Source organism: Xenopus laevis, chromosome 2S (assembly GCF_017654675.1).
Source record: "Xenopus laevis strain J_2021 chromosome 2S, Xenopus_laevis_v10.1, whole genome shotgun sequence".
In the NCBI taxonomy this organism is placed as follows: Eukaryota; Metazoa; Chordata; class Amphibia; order Anura; family Pipidae; genus Xenopus; species Xenopus laevis.
This window is the reverse complement of record NC_054374.1, coordinates 138,194,522-138,215,253: the sequence shown is the minus strand read 5'-3', so window position 1 is coordinate 138,215,253 and position 20,732 is coordinate 138,194,522. Positions and strand designations below refer to the sequence as shown.

At 40.6% G+C, this 20,732-nt stretch overlaps 1 protein-coding gene across 4 annotated transcripts in view; it reads right to left on the bottom strand.

The window, feature by feature from the left end:
* Positions 1-2,980: 2,980 nt before the first annotated feature.
* Positions 2,981-20,732, bottom strand: part of calcoco1.S (calcium binding and coiled-coil domain 1 S homeolog) — a 32,436-nt gene continuing 14,684 nt past the window's right edge. For 3 of the 4 annotated variants that reach the window (XM_018248113.2, XM_018248114.2, XM_018248111.2), the window contains exons 11-13: positions 20,473-20,575; positions 18,850-19,064; positions 2,983-3,266 (exon numbers count right to left, since the gene is read on the bottom strand). In XM_018248113.2, coding sequence (XP_018103602.1) covers positions 3,261-3,266; positions 18,850-19,064; positions 20,473-20,575 — 324 coding nt within the window. In that variant the 3' untranslated portion in view covers positions 2,983-3,260. 4 annotated transcript variants of the gene reach the window in all.

The window sequence follows — 20,732 nt, the reverse complement described above, 5'->3', positions numbered from 1 at the left end:
GGTAAAATGGTTTGAAAAATATTCCATGGAACGTGGCCTCATTGCAATAGCGCCAGGTAATGAAACTCACCCCCTCACTGTTCATATCTACGGAGTGCTAAATCTGACTGCTACAATATACAGTACTGTACCTTTAAACTGGTTGTTTACCTTTGAGTTAACTTTTAGTATGATGTAGAGAGTGATATTCTGAGACAAATTGTAATTGGTAATTTTTTATTATTTGTTGTTTTTGAGTTATTTAGCTTTTTATTCAGCAGCTCTCTGGTTTGTAATTTCAGCCATCAGTTGCTAGGGTTGCTAGCCCCCCTCCCCCTGGCACCAGAGTTGTCCCTCTGCCCTCTCGTTGGCGTTTTACCTCTTTTGCAGATTTGGCTTCGGACTGCAGCCCCAAGTGTGATTGCACCCCTAGTAGTTACACCACTGACAATGTCCACTGCAACTAAAATAAGTAGGGATGCACCGAATCCAGGATTCTGTCTTTTTCAGCAGGATTTGGATTCCCGTGAATCCTTCTGCCTGGCCGAATCGAATCCTAATTTGCATATGCAAATTAGGGGCAGGGAGGGAAATCGTGTAACTTTTTGTCACAAAACAAGGAAGTAAAAAATGTTTTCCCCTTCCCACCCCTAATTTGTATATGCAAATTAGGATTTGTTAAAGCATTCGGACGAATCTTTTGCGAAGGATTCAGGGGTTTGGGTGCATCCCTCAAAATAAGTGTAGAACAGTATTCTCCAAACAAACATAATGGCATCCAGCCCTATCATCACTCCGATCAACTCCTAATTAAAGCAAATTCACACTGGGTTCTTTTTAAAGAACTCACATCATTCAGATTGGCTTAATGGCAAAAAACAACACTTTCTAATGGCAATCAAGAGCGAAGACATCAGTAAAGAATTAGGTGAGCATATTTAAGGCGACTAACAGCCCATTTAAAGGGCTTAACAGGTCAGGGAAGTATTAAAGCCCAAGTGTTAGTAGGAGCCTATTTGCAGGCGTGTTGGTTTCTTGAACAGCTTCAATTACAAATGTCAATGGTGCATTAAATACATGGTGACAAATGCCCTGGGTGTGCTATAGAGCAAAAGGCCACATACTAAGTACCTGGAGCACTTGCAAAATGTCTCACTAAGTACATTAGCTTGTAAAATGTCTGAAAGCCCAGAATGAAAAGATATTGCATGTAGTAATGTTGTTATGTCACTGCCCTTGATTTATATGCGGTAGTGATGGACTATGGGATTGATTGCATATCTGTAGCAATAGGAAATATGTGACTGTACTGTATGGGAGGCAAACAGTCGGAGCAGAATATCTTAACGAACGATGAAATGATTCTGATGCACTGCCTGTAATTAAACGTGTGGAGATAAATGTTCATTTGCAATCCATCATATTCGTTGCACTGTCTCTGCTGTGTTGTTCTCAGTTCTGCAGCCTCCAGAGATAATGTTATTAGAGATTCACTCAATAAAATATTGTATCATAAATGGATAGGGGGTTACTTGGGGGTAGCTTACAGTTTGGAAGAAAAAAACCCAAACACTTATATATCCATCTATATGGTAAACAAATATATATACAGATAAAAACAAGAACAAGGCCATAATAACCATAAATTGTTGCTGTGAAACTGTACAGTATTTGCTATTTAACTGTTAAAAGCTGCAGCATTTGTGTTAAATAAACCACCGAATCTTCTATTTGTCCCTTGCTCTTAAAGGAGTTGTTTAAATTCGAGTTAACTTTTCCTATGATGTAGAGAGTGATATTCTGAGACAATTTGCAATTGGTTTTCATTTCTTATTATGTGTGGTGTTTGAGTTATTTGGGTTTTTATTCAGCAGCTCTCCAGTTTGCAGTTTGAACAGTCTGGATGCCATGGTCCAAATTCCCCTAAGAGACTGGAATATGAATAGGAGAGGCCTAAATAGAAAGATAAGTAATAAAAAGTAGCAATAGCAATACATTTGTAGCCTTACAGAGCTTTTGTTTTTTTTTAGATGGTGTCTGTGACCCCGATTTTAAAAGTAGGAAAGAAAAAGGCAAATAATTCAAAAACGATAAAAAATAATGAAGACCAATTGCTTTGAATTGACCATTCTATAACATATTAAAAGTTAACTTAAAGGTGAACTACCCCTTTAAAGGAGAAGGAAAGGCTACAACTAAGTATCTACTCTGTTGCACTTCGCCTCGTCTGAGTTGGAGAATGCAAGTCTGGAGCAAGAGGTAACGTTAAACGTAAAAGTAAAATCCGAATCTTAGTGAATTTGCGTAGTAACGTCCATTCACCAGAGCGAAAATGCACCTGGCGTTAGAGTTCAAGTATCGCTACAGTCTATCTCCTTCGCTAGCGAATTTACGCAAGCGTTAGTCACTTCACCCTTTATTAAATTTGCCCCCTAGTGGTATCAAAATGCAGATTTAAAGTTATTCCATTTCTTTACCCGGTGATGTGGTTTTTTTTTTAAAACTAAAATACAGATATAGTAAACTGTGAAATCTAAAATGTAGCAGAAACACCCATATACAGTAAAATGACTGGTGCTATTCAAATAAACATACAAAAACAACATCTAGTGAAGCGTTGTCCTTTTTTCCCCATGCAGTAGGCTTATAACTGTATATTTGAGGCCTGGATTCATTCAATGGTGGTTTCAGAGCTTGAAGAGCCCACGGCTGGCAAAATCCACTGAAAGACCCCTAATCTAATGTAATGTGGCTTCCTGATATAATGCAATGTATTAAAGCAGTTGAAAAGGCCCTGGCAAGGGTTGGCCTATACTAAATCTGCCCATTAAAGGCTTCCCTTATTAATTAAGGAAAGTAGTCGAGTGTTCAGTGGACAAAATATTCTAAGAAAAATGTACCTGGTGAATCATCAAGCTGTTCTGTCTTTCTTACATTAACGTGATAAAATGTGAGGAAAAGAATTCAGCACATCATAAATAATTAATGACATGACAATTCATACTGAGGACACATAAAATATATTCAAACCGTAGGATATACTGCTTAACAACGGGACTGATAAAAGTAATAATTAAAGCTTACAAGAGGCTACTCATTGCATTACTGAAGTTTCCAAGGCTGGTGAGTGTCCATTGCTATATATAGTACATGTGAGAAGGCAGTGAGGATTCTTAAAGCAATGTTCTCCCGGGTTCTTGCAGTGCACCAGTCCCTGGCACTATGAAGCTCTATTTGCATAACAAGTCTTCTGTTTGTTTCCACCGCTTCCATTATCTCTTTTACCACTGCAGACAACACAAAAGGAGAAAGGCACATGTGCATGAATAACTAGTCATCTGGACGTCACATAATCAATACTTGTTTGTGTATATGAGAAAGAACTCACTAAGGCCACCAGCTGCTGGTGCACAACCTCACCCCTGGCTTGTCGAGCCTTTTACCCAAAACAGGTCAGCGGAAATCCTTTGGGGATAACCATTGTGTGAGGGAGAAACCTATTAAATGTGAGGTGATGATTTGTCTGCAGGCGAGGAGCATGCAAGCCTTGGGTTAGTCGAAATGAAGCAGAACATGATAACAAGGGCAATAGTGCTCTCTGGGTGCTGTGCTGCTTCCCTCACATTTATTCTTGAAAACATCTGCTTGATTTCCCTCCTGATTTCCCTTATGCTGAATGCCAGTTGCACCCCCACCCCAAGGTGCCTTCCCTTTCCTATTCCACCTGCTCTTCTCCTCCTCCTCCTCCTTTCTTTTCACCGCTCCTCATATGACTTCCATTTGGATTTTAACCATTACATTTGCAAATTATACAGCCTACTCCTCCCTCCCTAGACCTGTATCCTTCCTCTCTCTCTCCCTCTCTCTAAGTAAGTCTCTGACTGCAGGATAAAGGAATCTAATGATGCTGAAAATTGATTCTGAAGTGTCCTGACAATGCCGTACATCTTTCCCCCTCCTCGCCTGCCATCTTTATGGCCTCCGGCTGTAAAAGTCCCTTTTACTCCCACTGGAGAGAGGGGAATTTATATCACTGCACAGGCTGCAACTCTGCTCTGTTGTATCGTGTTCCATAGTAAGCAGGAGCTGCATATTATTATTATTATTATTATTATATGCAGGAGCTGCATAAGAGAGAGAAGTGGCTTTTTTAATCTAATCACCTGAATGCTGCCTCGCAAAGTTCCTATAAGCAGGGTTTCAGCAACGTCTAATAAATCAGCAATACTGCTCTGCCTCCATCATGTTCCCTCACTTCAGAAAACCAAATTCCCCACATGTATCATGTGACTTCATTTAACACTTTCCAGATGACTTGGTTTCTTGCTTCTAATGTAGAAACACATGTAAATACATACTGTCAATCATTCTTTTTATTCTCACAAGAATATGATACTTCAACATAAAGGAAGCATGGCAGATTCTTCCTTCTGTAAAAAGAGACTTTAGTTGGTGCTTGCTGCAGAATTTTGGTCCCCCTGCAGCTTATGAACCTGATGTAGGCCAGAGAGATTGTACTGATCTTCCCAAAAACTCCCCAACTCTCCGGTTACCTTGCAGTCCATTCTAAGAAACATACAGTAAAACTGCACATGTCACAAGACTGTCCATCTATAATAATGGACACAACACAACACCAGGTAAACGCAAAACAAAAGACCCAGGGTAACAATAACATGAAAAGTATTTACTCTCTACCTTATTTCCCCTATTATTGCTTATTTGTCACACTAAGGGGGTAATTTACTATAGGCTGTTCGGGCTGGTGCAAAACTCAACTGTTTTCTTAAAACTTAAATTTTTTGGGGATTTATTAAAGTCCGATGCTGCAAAAAGTCTGAATCTAAAAATCCGACATCTCAGACCTGCCGAGGTTGTATATAAGTCAATGGGAGAGGTCCCTATCCTATTTGGAAGTTTCTGTGGCCTGCGCTGGAATTAGCCTAATTATCCAACTATTTTGGGCTTTACGGGCAAAAATCTGAAAAAAATTAGCGATTCGGGAAAAACCTCTGAAATAATCGTACGATTTAGGTTTTCTCTCAATTTTATCGAGTTTCCACCCAATTCGATTAAACTGATTAATAAATTAATAATAAATAAGGTCAAATCGTGGATTCTAATTTGCTCGGACTTTTATATTTTACAAGATCCGAAAAATTGGATTTTGATGAATAACCCCCAAAATGTTTCTGATCTTTCTACAAAATGTAATATAAGACAAAAGGAACCCGAGTATTTCAATATTATACTGTACTTATTTGTACCGTGAGAGGTAAGAAGTCACCACATATTGGGGGTAATTTGTCAACACTGGGAAAATTTGCCTATGGGCAGTAACCGATGGCAACCAATCAAATTGCTGCATTCATTGTTCTTCTTGCAGCTGGCTTTAAAAAGCTACTCACTGATCGGTTGCTATAGGTAACTGCCCATGGGCAAATTTGCCCAGTGTTGATAAATGAGCCCCTTTGCAATATCAAAGGCAATTCCATAAGAAATGTGAAAAACATTTTTGATCAGATCAGCTTGGAAAGATTTACTTGTTTGGCAAATTCAACAAACAAGTGGATCTATCCCAGACTGAGGTGGGCAATATCAGGCTGATCCAATCAATCTGATTCTTAAACCTGCCCAAATGATACCTTACCGATTTTCAACCAGATATCAGTCAGGGAGGCCTGTTTGAGGACCCCATACACAGAAAGATAAAATACGGACTCTGAATGGGCTGAATTGACTGAGCCTTGGCTTAGCCTTTACCTTCCATTCCCCTTTATCACACCCTAACCCCCAAATCACTTCCCAATCCATCCCTTTTGCATCACCACTTTGTAACTTTGTGTTGCTTCCTTGCCCACTGTAAGTCTTTATTCCCTTTATGGACCTTTCTGTTCAGAAATTTGTAATTTTATGCTAAAAATGTGGAAACCCTACTAATGACTAGGGATGCACCAAATCCAGGATTCGGTTCGGAATTCGGCCATGATTCAGACTTTTTTTAGCAGGATACGGATTCGGCTGAATTCTTCTGCCTGGCCGAACCGAATCTGCATATGTAAATTAGGGATGTGGAGGGAAATCTCGTGACTTTTTGTCACAAAACAAGGAAGTAAAAAATGTTTTCCCCTTTCCATCCCTTATTTGCCTATGCAAATTAGGATTCGGATCGGTATTCGGCCGAATCTTTCGCGAAGGATTCGGGGGTTCGGCCAAATCCAAAATAGTGCATTCGGTGCATCCCCACTAATGACACATGCACTGTCCTTACAAAAAGAGTGCATATGAAAAACATTTCAACCAATTTAAATGTGCTGACACCTAACCTACATTTATTACTATATTAATTGCAATACATGTGGCATGTAATTTGTTTAGTTGATAAGTTTATAAGGAAGGCTACATTTGCAGATTGTAGAGTCAGATTCATTATAGATTGGATTTTGTTCTACAGTACATTGTAAATATTGTTCCTGCTTATAAACAAAATCCAATCAGCGCTGATTTACTAATCATTTTCTACATTACTATCAATTTATACTAACAAAGAAAATATGTATTACTTATTTGTTAAAGGGGAACTAAAGTCTAAAATAGAATAATGCTAGAAATGCTGTATTTTGTATACTAAATATAAACATGAACTTACTGCACCAGAAGCCAAATAAAACAAATGATTTATGTTTTCAAAGTTGGCCGCAGGGGGTCATCATCTTGTAACGTTGTTAAACATCTTTGCAAGACCAAGACCATGCACATGCTCAGTGTGGCCTGGCCTTCAGTTGGGAGGTTAAAGGAAAACTATACCCCCCAAACAATGTAGGTCTCTATTAAAAGATACTGAGTAAAACAGCTCATGTGTAAAACCCTGCTTCATGTAAATGAACCATTATCATAATAATATACTTTTTTAGTAGTATGTGCCATTGGGTAATCATAAATAGAAAATTGCCATTTTAAAAAATAAGGGCCGCCCCCTGAGATCGTAAAATTCACTGTGTACACATTCAAACCACATGTAAGGTCACATGAGCCAATTAACAGACAGAGTTCTGCCTTTTGCTTCCTCACTTCTTCCTGTTACAGTAAGAGTTGTAGTATTTCTGGTCAGGTGATCTCTGAGGCAGCACAGATAGAGTCACGAAATGGTGGTTCAAGGCAAGAGATGTAAACATTTATGTAAATATATATTCCAGTTTGGTAAGATTCTTTAATATGTCATTCAATTTGATATAAACTATCTGTTGCTTAAGTATTCATTTTGGGGGTATAGTTTTCCTTTAAGCTTAGGGATTGTCATAAATTATCAAAATAGCACAAGTCAAATATTATCTGCCATAAAAGCCAATACAGCAAGACTGATTAATAATCAGAATATACAGACTGCGCTGGGTCTGTGGATACGAATCTCTACCCAGTCGCCGGCTGCTCTGCAGGGAAACAAACAAAGCAGCTCGAGGTCAGGGAAGTAAGGTGGGGGGATCCCCCCTGCTGTTTCAAAATATGATAGTTTCTGTGCAGATCACTTAGGGACCGTCTGAAGTTTCCTATTTGCAGCAGTCAAAACAAAAAAAAGAAGGGGGAATTTCACTGCATACAGTCAGGTTTCATATAAAAACGGTACACATCTTTTAATCAAAGTATATTGGAGATAGCCAGTATAATTGTATAATAGTACACAGTCTGTATAATTGTACGTATAACTAGTAATGGGCGAATCTTATCCATTTCACTTCACTGAAAATTTGTGAAATGGAAAATTTTGCCTAATGCATCGAAGTCTATGGTTGATATTTTTTTTTTTAACGCATTGAAGTCTATGGGTGTCTTTTTCTCGGCAAAACCTGGCAAAATTTTTCACTAATCACTACATATAACCTATGTTTCTGTGTATTTTCTATTTTCTATTACCATATTCGTGCCATGATTTGAATGGCACAACCAGTTTAAGTCAATGGGAAAATCTAGTAGCAAGTAAATTACAGCTGAAGTCATTGTGTAAAAAGTGGTGATGGGTCAAAATCGAATAATCAGTGCACTGCTTGATGAATATACTGCATTTTACGCAATGATGTATGGTGATTAGATGGAGGGGTGGTCTATGTGATTGTGGCTTGTTTTGGTATATAGATGTCTAGAACAGTGACACAGTTCACTTAAAGGAGCAGGGATTTTATTGTAATATTTCCGTGATATTTCTATTCTGCTTCAGCCTGAAATATCAAATGCTACCAAAGCAAGACAATAACAATACAAACCTGCATTTTTTATCTGTTTTCTACCAGTTAGAAAATTGTGTGTAAGTGGACGCAGTTGCTGTAAAACCCAGGTCTGGCAGGCCAAGAAAAATACAGGAGTGGCATATGCGGAGGATTGTGAGAATGGTTACAGACAACCCAAAGGTCACCTGCAAGAACATCTTGCTGCAGATGGTGTATCTGTACATTGTTCTACAATTCAGTGCAATTTGCACAAAGAACATGTGTGGCAGGGTGATGAGAAAGAAGCCCTTTCTGCACTCACGCCACAGAGTCGCTTGTTGTAAGTAAAAGCTCATTTAGACAAGCCACAGTCATTTTGGAACAAAGTGCTTTGGACTGATGAGACAAAAATGTAGGTATTTGGTCATAACAAAAAACAATTTGCATGGTGGAAGAAGAATACTGCATTCTAAAAAAAAACACCTGCTACCTACTGTCAAATTTGGTGGAGGTCCCATCATGCTGTGGGGCTGTGTGGATAGTTCAGGGACTGGGGCCCTTGTTAAAGTCGAGGGTAGGATGAATTCAACCCAAAATCAATGAATTCTTCATTCAGGATAATGTTCAAGCATCAGTCACAAAGTTGAAGTTACTCAGGGGTGGGATATTCCAACAAGACAATGACCCTAAACACACTTGGAAATCTACAAAGACATTTATGCAGAGGAAGAAGTACAATATTCTGGAATGGCCATCACAGTCCTCTGACTTGAATATCATCGAAAATCTATGGGATGATTTGAAGCAGGCTGTCCATGCTCAGCAGCCATCAAATTTAAATGAACTGGAGAGATTTTGTATGGACGAATGGTCAAAAATACTGCCATTCAGAATTACAGACACTCATGAAAGGCTATAGGAGGCGTCTAGAGGCTGTTACATTTGCAAAAGGAGGCTCAACTAAGTATGGATGTAATATGTCTGTTGAGGTGCCCAAATTTATGCATCTGCCTTTAGGATATCATGTAAAGCAAGGCACTCATTTAAAATATGGTGAAAAAGAGACAAAGTTTATTTATTATTCCAACGTTTCCGTTTTCCTTGAGACCTTTGTCAGAGTGAAAAAAATTCAAAGCTTATACCCCTCCTCTTGAAAATGGCGCTACAATGTATGTTATTAGTTGCTAAGAAACCATGTATAGATCAGTGATCAGTTTACTAGTGTTCACATAGCTAAACTCTGTAGACATGGTATTGTAAAATATATATATATTTATATAGGTATGGGATCCGTTATCCGTTAATAAACCATATTTTGTAAAATTATTTCCTTTTTCTCTGTAATAATAAAACAGTACCTTGTACTTGTAATTTTGATTATTATGATTATAATTGAGTCTATGGGAAATGGACTTAATTGACTTAATGGAAGAAATTCAGAACTTTCTGGATAATGGGTTTCCGGATAACGGACCCCATATATATATATATATATATATATATATATATATATATATATATATATATATATATATATATATATATATATATATATAATATATAGAGAGAGAGAGAGAGAGAGAGAGAGATAATATATATATATGAGAAAGGCCTTGGTGTAGGCCAAAACGTCAGTTATGTGTTTGTAATTAAATATTTTTTATACTTTTTTAAAGACCCGTGAGTGCGGATCCTTTTGGAGTGGTATATATATATATATATATATATATATATATATATATATATATATATATATATATATATATATATATATATACATATATATATATATGAAATATTGTACAGACCCACATAGTGTTGGACTGGGATGCCAGGGACCCACCAGAAAACCTTAGGCTCCTCTCCTCACTCAACCTCTTTATTCTCCTAGCCTTTTTTCTCTACATACTATACTCTATTCTTCCATTATTAAAGGAACAGTTCAGTGTGAAAATAAAAACGGTGTAAATAGATAGGCTGTGCAAAATAAAAAATGTTTCTAATATAGTTAGTTAGCCAAAAATGTAATATATAAAGGATGGAGTGAACAGATGTCTAATAAAACAGCCAGAATGCAACTTCCTGCTTTTCAGCTCTATAAGTCTGAGTTAGTCAGCGACTTGAAGGGGGGCCACATGGTACATTTCTGTTCAGTGAGTTTGTAATTGATCCTCAGCATTCAGCTCAGATTCAAATGTAGCACACCCTTGAGTGTACTTTTGCTGGATATTGAGGCTGTGTGTGACCAGGCTAAAACTGCTATTAGTGTGCCCTAGACCCCCAGTGTACCCGTGCAACTCCCTGCAACTCCCGGTACCTGGTATGGATAAATGCAGCAGGATATTCAGCCAGACAGTTTCTTTGCAGTAAACTATAACTGGTTTATTTACAGAGAACAGTAACAAGGTAGTAGTTCACAGGCACTTGGATGTTCACAGTTATCGTAAAATAGCTTCACACAGCAATAATCCCTCTAGAGAGTACAGGGTGCAGCAAACGGGCTAGTATTCAGTATTACAACAAACAATAGACGTGGGAAATAGTTACCACTCTCACTAGGCACTATCCCTCTGGTGAAACACTAAGGCAAGGGTTTCTCAGCCTGAGGTCTTGTATCTTGGCACCGGACTTGATCCTCACCTCACCCACTGTATTCAGCCTGGGATCTTGGGTCTTGGTATCCTATCTGGTCCTCAACTCACCCACTGTAGTCCCTGCACTAGTGGTTCAAATACCACGGGGTCCTAACCCCACTACACCTCCTCGTTGGAGCCACATCTGCTCACTAGCTACCCTGAGCTGACTTTCACTCCTAGAGCGACTATTACAGTACTACTATCACTATCTTACACTTCACTAACTTTCTCGGCAGACCTGGACCTGTAGTACCTCTCAGTGAGGCAAAGTCCCAGGACAGACCCAGACCTCATGGTGCTAAACCCTTTTATATTATCAAACAGTGCCATCTAGTGGACAATCCCCAGGTACTAGTGTGGACCCAGCTAGGGACATAGCTGCCTCAGTTAACTAAAGGACCCTTAGGTGTCCAAATACTAAAGAGGAATGCCTGAGATAAATACACCCAAATCTCAGGGTCTCTACATTCTCCCCCCACTTAGAAACGTCAACGTCCCCGTTGACAAACTAAACAGTTACTCTCAAGTGCACAATAAATCACATTTTAAATCACATTTACTATTTGTACATCACGCTTCAACAGCCTCTCCAGAGGACTGCCCATGGTACAATGGATCCTGTAAACAAAATATTGCAAACATGCATTTTTCCTGAGCACTGTATCAATACTTAAAATGCAACCTCATACTGGGTCCACGGCCGTGGCCCTAAATCCTATTACCTCGGGATTAACCCTACTATTACCAACACTGTACTTAAATCACGTATTCACATTTCTTTTATTTATGCACTTAGGAGGGAAAAAGGGAATTGGGATTTTGGGACAAGTGTCCCTTAACTATTTACAGTCTTTGGGTTGTTTGCCAAAGTCCTCCTTCCAGGTGGGTGCGATTCACCCCGAGAGTGGCTAAAAATAAAGAACCCACTACAGAGTCCAACATGGTTTCAGTCATGCTGCAGGTCAAACCTGAGTCTCTGTTCTTTATGTGTCCTGACTCCAGGGGAAGCCTCCCCAACTTGAAGTGTCTCAACCCAGAGGTTAATAACAAAAACACAGCTCCATTCCTTGAAGTCACTTGAAAATATGGTAAAGCAATAAACAAAAGACCTCCAGTGGTCAACTTTAACTTTAGCTGGGGGTGGTTACTTCACCCTCCCCCCACAACAGAAAAACAGCACCCTCCCGGGTGTGGCTCCTAGCCCGAGGCTACAAATGACAAGTCCCACAGATGCTGGCTTAGATCATGTAGGTGAACCGCATCTTAGTGTCCTCGTAGCTAATGTAGTATTTTGGGTGCGGCTTCTCCACAGTGCCCCCTTCTGGAAGTGGAACATCCACGCTGAAATAACGTGGCGCAGGGTTTTTCTTTCCAAAGCTGTGGACAGCATGGCGCAAAATGGTGTGTCCCCACCACCACTCATTCTCCAGGGACCGCACAAAGCTCCAGGCAGCTGCACGCCTGGCTTGATCAGGGTGGGAGAGAGTATTTCCAATTGTCTTTTCTTTCGCCACAATCTCCTCCACCACCCACTCATCCAGATTTTCCTCCACCTGCTCATAAACCCACAGCGGTGCGTAGGGCATATAATACCCCCATTTCCTGTACACACGGAAGTTTATGACCCGCTGTACCCGAGAAACCCTGCAGAAGATCTCAGGATTGGCTCGGCCGGGTACTACCCAGAAGTGCTTCTCTTCAGCCCGGGTAATTTTCTTAGGGGCCCAGAAACTATGGGGCAATTTGAACAGAGGCCGGTCGGTGGCTCCATCATCTTCCGCCTCATCCACTGTTCCCTCCTTGCCGCTTGACGCACCCTGAGTGACCCCTCTGCTTGGCATATCTGCTCCCTTGCGGGCCCATCCCTCTTTGCTGCTAGCCTCGGGGTATGGGGGGGGTTCTTCCCTCACGGGTGGCTCTTGGGGACCCCGGCTGGGGATATTAACACTTACCCCCTCTGGGCGGTTGGAGTGGCGGGAAGGTGGGCGTCGTTCCTCGCGGTTGGCATCCTCCGCTTCCTGGGAACCTCTGGAATGGATCTCCTGCTTAGGCCCTTCCTCCAGTTTGCTTTTCACTGGCACCATGATGCTCTCCGCAGCCGCGGGCAGAACTGGTGCCGTTTCAGGTGGGACGGAGGCCTCCATCACTGCACGAACATGCGGGGTGCTGCCCTCCAGGGGGGTCTCTCCCTCTGGACGGTCAGTAATCGTCAGGAGGGCGGTTCTCACTGCTAGCTCTCGGTGAGGGTTAGCCGCCTCTGGATCTGTCGATTCGGACTGACTTGCACCCTCCGTGAAGTAGCGCTCCTCATTGGCCATGAGGGCGAGCAGTCCTAGAACAGCCTGGGGTGATCCTTGAACCTTGTCATCCACATACGGCCCAATCCAGCAGCTTTGCTGACAATGGGGGCATCGACCCCTGACATCATGGAATGCTGGGTAAGCTTCACGTCGGCATCGGCCGCAGACGGGAACCATCACGGAATTTCCCGAGTCGCTCACTTTTTGGGCGAACACGCCACCCCAGGTGTATCGGCGGCTTGTGTCTTTTAACACGCCCAACGGCATCACTGCTGAGGTGGATCGGAAACTACCCTGGTCACTGTCAGACATACTGGACCCTTCTGACGCTTGCTGGATTTGCAATTGCAAGGCTCGCTGCATGCGTCTTCTCCTCTGACCAGCTACTCTCGCACTCAGTCGCAAAAGGGCCGCCATGACGTCAGTATAACAGGGGCTCCTCCCTGTTCCCTTTTGGCGCCGAATCCTGCACTTCTGATTGGCTGTTACCCCACCTCCTGGTGTCAGAGGAGGTTGGGCTAAACAGGGTGGTACTGCAGACAATTAGGCCCACATCACTCACACTTGTTCCGCGCCTTTCTCTGGCGCCAATACACACAATCCTGATTGGTTCTCCCCACCAATCTGGAAAGGTGGGCACAAAACTTTCCAGTCAGCCCTTTCCTTCAGGCAACAGTAAATTTAGGGCGGTCGGAACTCAGGCTGCTAACTGCGCTAGGCCAAGATGCCTTTTTCCTCTCTGGTCCGGCACTGCAGCGCCTGTCACACTTTTCTCTCACAGCAATGAGTTCAATAAAGATGATCCCGGACGAGCCCCCAAATGTAGCACACCCTTGAGTGTACTTTTGCTGGATATTGAGGCTGTGTGTGACCAGGCTAAAACTGCTATTAGTGTGCCCTAGACCCCCAGTGTACCCGTGCAACTCCCTGCAACTCCCGGTACCTGGTATGGATAAATGCAGCAGGATATTCAGCCAGACAGTTTCTTTGCAGTAAACTATAACTGGTTTATTTACAGAGAACAGTAACAAGGTAGTAGTTCACAGGCACTTGGATGTTCACAGTTATCGTAAAATAGCTTCACACAGCAATAATCCCTCTAGAGAGTACAGGGTGCAGCAAACGGGCTAGTATTCAGTATTACAACAAACAATAGACGTGGGAAATAGTTACCACTCTCACTAGGCACTATCCCTCTGGTGAAACACTAAGGCAAGGGTTTCTCAGCCTGAGGTCTTGTATCTTGGCACCGGACTTGATCCTCACCTCACCCACTGTATTCAGCCTGGGATCTTGGGTCTTGGTATCCTATCTGGTCCTCAACTCACCCACTGTAGTCCCTGCACTAGTGGTTCAAATACCACGGGGTCCTAACCCCACTACACCTCCTCGTTGGAGCCACATCTGCTCACTAGCTACCCTGAGCTGACTTTCACTCCTAGAGCGACTATTACAGTACTACTATCACTATCTTACACTTCACTAACTTTCTCGGCAGACCTGGACCTGTAGTACCTCTCAGTGAGGCAAAGTCCCAGGACAGACCCAGACCTCATGGTGCTAAACCCTTTTATATTATCAAACAGTGCCATCTAGTGGACAATCCCCAGGTACTAGTGTGGACCCAGCTAGGGACATAGCTGCCTCAGTTAACTAAAGGACCCTTAGGTGTCCAAATACTAAAGAGGAATGCCTGAGATAAATACACCCAAATCTCAGGGTCTCTACACAAAAGCAACAGATATGACCCATGTGGCCCCCCCTCAAGTCTCTGATTGGTTACTGCCTGGTAGCCAGGGTAACCAGTCAGTGTAAACCAAGAGAGCTGAAAAGCAGGAAGTAGTGTTCAGACTGACATGTTATACATCAAATCACTCCAGCCTTTATACATTACATTTTTGGCTAACTAACTATATTAGAGACATTTTTTATTTTGCACAGCCTATCTATTTACCCAGTTTTTATTTTTACACTGAACAATTCCTTTAAGCCTCTTCGTCCCCATAGAGAAGTAGGGGATGGCCATGAAATAGGCAAAATGGTTAGAAGCAAGAGGCCCACTGACACCTGGGCTTACTGGGAGTTTTCCTGGTACCTGGTGGGCCAGTCTGTAGCAGTGTATTTTCTAATTTGCTCAAAGAAGCATTGAATTTGGGGGGGGGGGTCAGAGCATTTTAGGTAGTGGCTAAAGGCACACGCTAAAGTGATATTAACAGTCACAAAGGCAGGCATTCTAGCTGTTTACCTAACAGAGTTAAGTAACTCACACAACACAAAGTTATTGCTCCTCTTGATCCCATGAGTGGTTGCACTGGTTGTTAGGTGTCATGGAAACAGCAAAGCAAAATAACTGATTTCTAGAGAAAAAAAACTAGCAAGATTACCTTAAATTGCAAGGTTTATTAGGTGTTAGTGAGGAAAGGGTGTATCACGGAGGTTGTTGACTAAGAGGGCCCCAAGAGACCGGGATTTATGTCCCCTTCAACTCGACTGGTGGCACCGAGGCTATTACAGGATCACAGAAGCATGACATTAATAGCTGGATCACATATGTGGTGACCCTATTGCCATTTTTATGCCCCATGAAAGGGTTCATGTATATTTTTATGAAGTGCTTTTATGTAGTACTCTAGGAACAAAACTAAATACAGCCTGTTAAATAGGAAGGAGCAGAAAGGTGATGATTAATCTTTTGCTTTGTTGATTTCCAGGATGCACAATAAGTTAAGAGTGAGTGATAGCCTTTGTTCCCGTAGTACTGAATGCAATACCGGTAATCAATAAATCCAATCTAACAAGTGAACAGTTTATTCAAGCAGATGATGTGTATAGTAGAACAGCTATAACATGAGATATATTCAGCTATTCTTCCCTGGCAATGAAGTATCCACTTGGTACTTTCTCTATTCTTTCTTCTGCATCTTGGGAAGAGTGCTGAGCATTACAAATGTGTATAATATAAATTGCTATAACCTGCTTAATGGACCTGCAAACTAACTAGGCATAGACGTATATTTCTGTTGACCCTTGACTGCTGGTACTTTCAACATGTACCCCATACTATGCACAGCAAATTGATAGCCTTTCTGTCATGCACATTGTATTACAGCAGTACAGACAGAATCACCTTCACTGTATAGAGGCTACTTACAGTACAGAAAGGGATATCTGCAAGCATAAATATATGCTTAAAGGAGAAGGAAAGCTACCGAAGCAGTTTATTGCAAATAGATTACAATAGTGCAAGCTATAACACTATATTTATTCTGCCGAATGCTGTACCATACCTGAGTAAACAGCTCTAGAAGCTCTCTCTGTTTGTTTAGAATAGCAGCTGCCATATTAGCTTGGTGTGACATCACTTCCTGCCTGAGTCTCTCCCTACTCACGCATAGCTCTGGGCTCAGATTACAGCAGGGAGCGGAGGAGGGTGGGGGGAAAAGGGAGGGAGAGAGGAGCAAACTGAGCATGCTCAAGCCCTAGCCCTGGAGGTTTATGCTGAAAACAGTAAGTCGGATACATTGTCTTTGCATGCTATCTATAACTTTGCCATACAAGTATTTACAGATGCTTTTACATTACCCATCTGATCCCCGATGTTCCTCTATTGTTAGCATTAGAAACTCTAACTGACATGTTGAGAGGGGACAGTCAGGTTGGCAAAACAGGTTCAGGTTTAGGAACTTCGAGTAACAATTACTTACAAAAGCAAAACTATGAGTGAAAAATGATCAACATGAGCTATAGTTAACTTCTGATGTACATTAATATTTTGAATAATATTTTTTTTGTGTCAGTATCACTTTAACATTTTTTTTACCATTTGAGGGGCATGTCACATTTGTTTTAGGGTGGGCTCATGTCTAGGGCATTAGAGGATCTATTTTGTCTTCATTGAACATTTTGAACAAGTGGCGACTTCAAGCATTTGCACCAACATCTCTAATATATAACTACTACAAGAAGGTCCGCACTCTCAGGACTTATAAAAATCATAGTATTTATTGTAAATGACTAACGTTTCGGCTAGGTCCCTAGCCTTTCTCAAATTAACAAATTGAACATTAAACTGCTTTAAATATACACATTTTTTTTTTCAGTACTCATAAGTACACAGCCAATCAGAGATGACATATCTGTCATATGACTTGCTTGCTCTGCAGCACAATAGACATCAATGACCAAACAACACTGAACATTTTGAGATTGTCAAACTTAAAGGGATACTGTCATGGGAAAAAATGTTTTTTTCAAAATGAATCAGTTAATAGTGCTGCTCCAGCAGAATGCTGCAGTGAAATCCATTTCTCAAAAGAGCAAACAGATTTTTTTATATTCAATTTTTATATTTCAATTTTCAAATCTGACATGGGGCTAGACATATTGTCAGTTTCCCAGCTGCCCCCAGTCATGTGACTTGTGCTCTGATAAACTTCAATCAGTCTTTACTGCTGTACTGCAAGTTGGAGTGATATCACCCCCTCCCTTCCCCCCCCAGCAGCCAAATAAAAGAACAATGGGAAGGTAACCAGATAGCAGCTCCCTAACACAGGATAACAGCTGCCTGGTAGATCTAAGAACAGCACTCAATAGTAAAAACCCATGCCTGCCAGAAAGCATTTCTCTCCTAAAGTGCAGGCACAAATCACATGACCAGGGGCAGCTGGAAAATTGACAAAATGTCTAGCCCCATGTCAGATTTCAAAATTGAATATAAAAAAATCTGTTTGCTCTTTTGAGAAATGGATTTCACTGCAGCATTCTGCTGGAGCAGCACTATTAACTGATTCATTTTGAAAAAAACATTTTTTCCCATGACAGTATCCCTTTAAGTTTGACAATCTCAAAATGTTCAGTGTTGTTTGGTCATTGATGTCTATTGTGCTGCAGAGCAAGCAAGTCATATGACAGATATGTCATCTCTGATTGGCTGTGTACTTATGAGTACTGAAAAAAAAAATGTGTATATTTAAGGCGGTTTAATGTTCAATTTGTTAATTTGAGAAAGGCTAGGGACCTAGCCGAAACGTTAGTCATTTACAATAAATACTATGATTTTTATAAGTCCTGAGAGTGCGGACCTTCTTGTAGTAGTTATATATTAGAGATGTTGGTGCAAATGCTTGAAGTCGCCACTTGTTCAAAATGGATTTCAGTGCAGAATTCTGCTCGAGTAGCACTATTAACTGATGCGTTTTGAAAAAAACATGTTTTCTGATGACTGACAGGATCCCTTTAAAGTATAGAGCAAATTGGGATGATCACAGTGCATAGCCTATCCGATAATTTCAATGCATGCTTATGAGAAGATATTTTTCTCTGTTTAGATTTGTTTTTGATAAGATAGATACTATTTGGCCCTAAATAAAATACTTATCTTACATAATCACATTCAAATCTGATATTTGGGGTCAATATAGAAATATCTAAAAATACTGGGGTACTGTCTTTTTTCTTTACCCTCAAATGTGTTCCCAGTATCCTACTGCTTGTAGATAAATTATAGCCCCCCTCATATCTGCATATGGAAATTCCAAAAGACAGCAGTATATGACTTTTGGGTAGATTTTTGACCCTAAACTGCATATGCCCAGTTAGTATTTGTGGTAAGAGCATATATATTTGTTCTTGATGGATGTATTTAGAACTTATAGTTATTCTAGGGTTATGTAAGCTCAGTTTGCTGCAAGTACAAATTATCAGTCACTCATTTACTTAACAAGTATCACTCACTGAATCAGGGTTGTCCTCAGGGAGAGGCTGCAGTTGACAAGCAATTGGTGCAGGTTGGTTTATCACCACCTTCTGAGGCTCACATGGAAACACAGGGAGGTTCAAGGAGAGGTCCTGTTCATCCAAGGAACATGGTCCAAGCTGCTGAGATACACCCTCATCTCCAGGGGATTCATCATCTGAGTCAGAAAGATCCACTGATAAAGTTGGAGGACCTGTTCACAAAGTATGAAAATCATCATACAGTTCTAAAAAGCACCTACTTCTCAAGTAATTCAATAAGTTCAGCAAAAATAATCGTATATAAAAACACAGCGGCTTTACTTGACAAATAAAGTTCCTTAATGTCATAAAGTGCCTGAAGTCACTACTAACCCTTAGTACAGAACGAAGTCCAAATTAATTTCTACCGTTTATATATCTCTCTATAGATATGATGTTCTTTATGTGTTCAGATGAACTACTTTTACATTCTTATACAAAGAAACAACATTTATCTTTCCTTTGTTTATACCCACTCTTTCATTATTTAACGTTTGTATTCGATTTTGTTACGTTTGCCATTTATTCCCTTACTTACAAACAGCACGTTAGTAGCAGTTACTGTTATACCGTTGCTACAAAAATATACACTGTATTGTATAAGTATATAACTTACAACAGAAGACTTTAATTGGAGGGTACAATGCAGAGTATGATAAAGAAAACAGGAACTCAATTCCATGTAAGAAGGAAAGCTACCGAATCAGTTTATTGCCAATAGATTAGCCAAAATAGTGCAAGCTATAACACTATATTTATTCTGCAGAATGCTTTACCATACCTGAGTAAACAGCTCTAGAAGCTCTCTCTGTTTGTTAAGGATAGCAGCTGCCATATTAACTTGGTGTGACATCACTTCCTGTCTGAGTCTCTTCCTGCTCACTCATAGTTTTGGGCTCAGATAACAGCAGGGAGGGGAGTAGGGAGGGGGGAAAGGGAGAGGGAGAGAGGAGCAAACTGAGCATGCTCAAGCCCCAGCCTTGGAGGTTTAAGCTGAAGGCAGGAAGTCCGATACAGAAGCCCACGTGTACACAATAGAAGGCAAGAAATGCTGTGTTTCTTTTGACAGAGGACTCTGAGCAACATTACTGGTTTACTGATGTATTTATATAGACCTTTCTAAAAAGGTTACTTAATTTTAGCCTTTCCTTCTCCTTTAACAAGTATCAGCTTCAACCCACTAAAAACTCTAGAAACTTGTAGAACACTGTGGCAGCCAAAAGCTGTACATATGCAGCAGTTGCCAAGGTTGTATGTCATTGGCACATAAGATAAGCAGATATCTCCTCTAAAGCCTCATGCATATTTGTATTTTTGTATATGATTCAGATACAGCTAGTTATGTGTTGGTCTGACTCGCTAAATCAGCACTGCCAACCATTGTTATGGGGCAACATAGTTCCATGAACACTATGTTATTTAAGTTTTAGCAAAGAGTTCATTCTAATCAGCTGCACAGTCATATCAATTTCCATGCAACCAGGTGGATCAAATTTTAGATTGATAGCTGCCTCCCCATTTATAAATTTAAGACTGTAAAAAAGTAAATGTAAATCATATGTAGGGAACGTAAGTACATACTTGAGTCTGTTTTGTCTTCCATAAGCATTTTATCTTCTTTCCATTTCTCATCAGCAAGCTTGTCTAGACGTTCTTCCAGCCTACGTACATACTGATGAATTTCCTTAAATAAAAAAAGTATTGAATTTCCAACAAAACATTAATGCTTTCTTTGCTATTATTTCAGAAACGTTTATATTATTAAAACTTAAGTTGGTGCAGCGATCCCATAGTTACTGTAAAAAATAAAAACGGTAAATTGTGAGCCATGTCTTCAATAA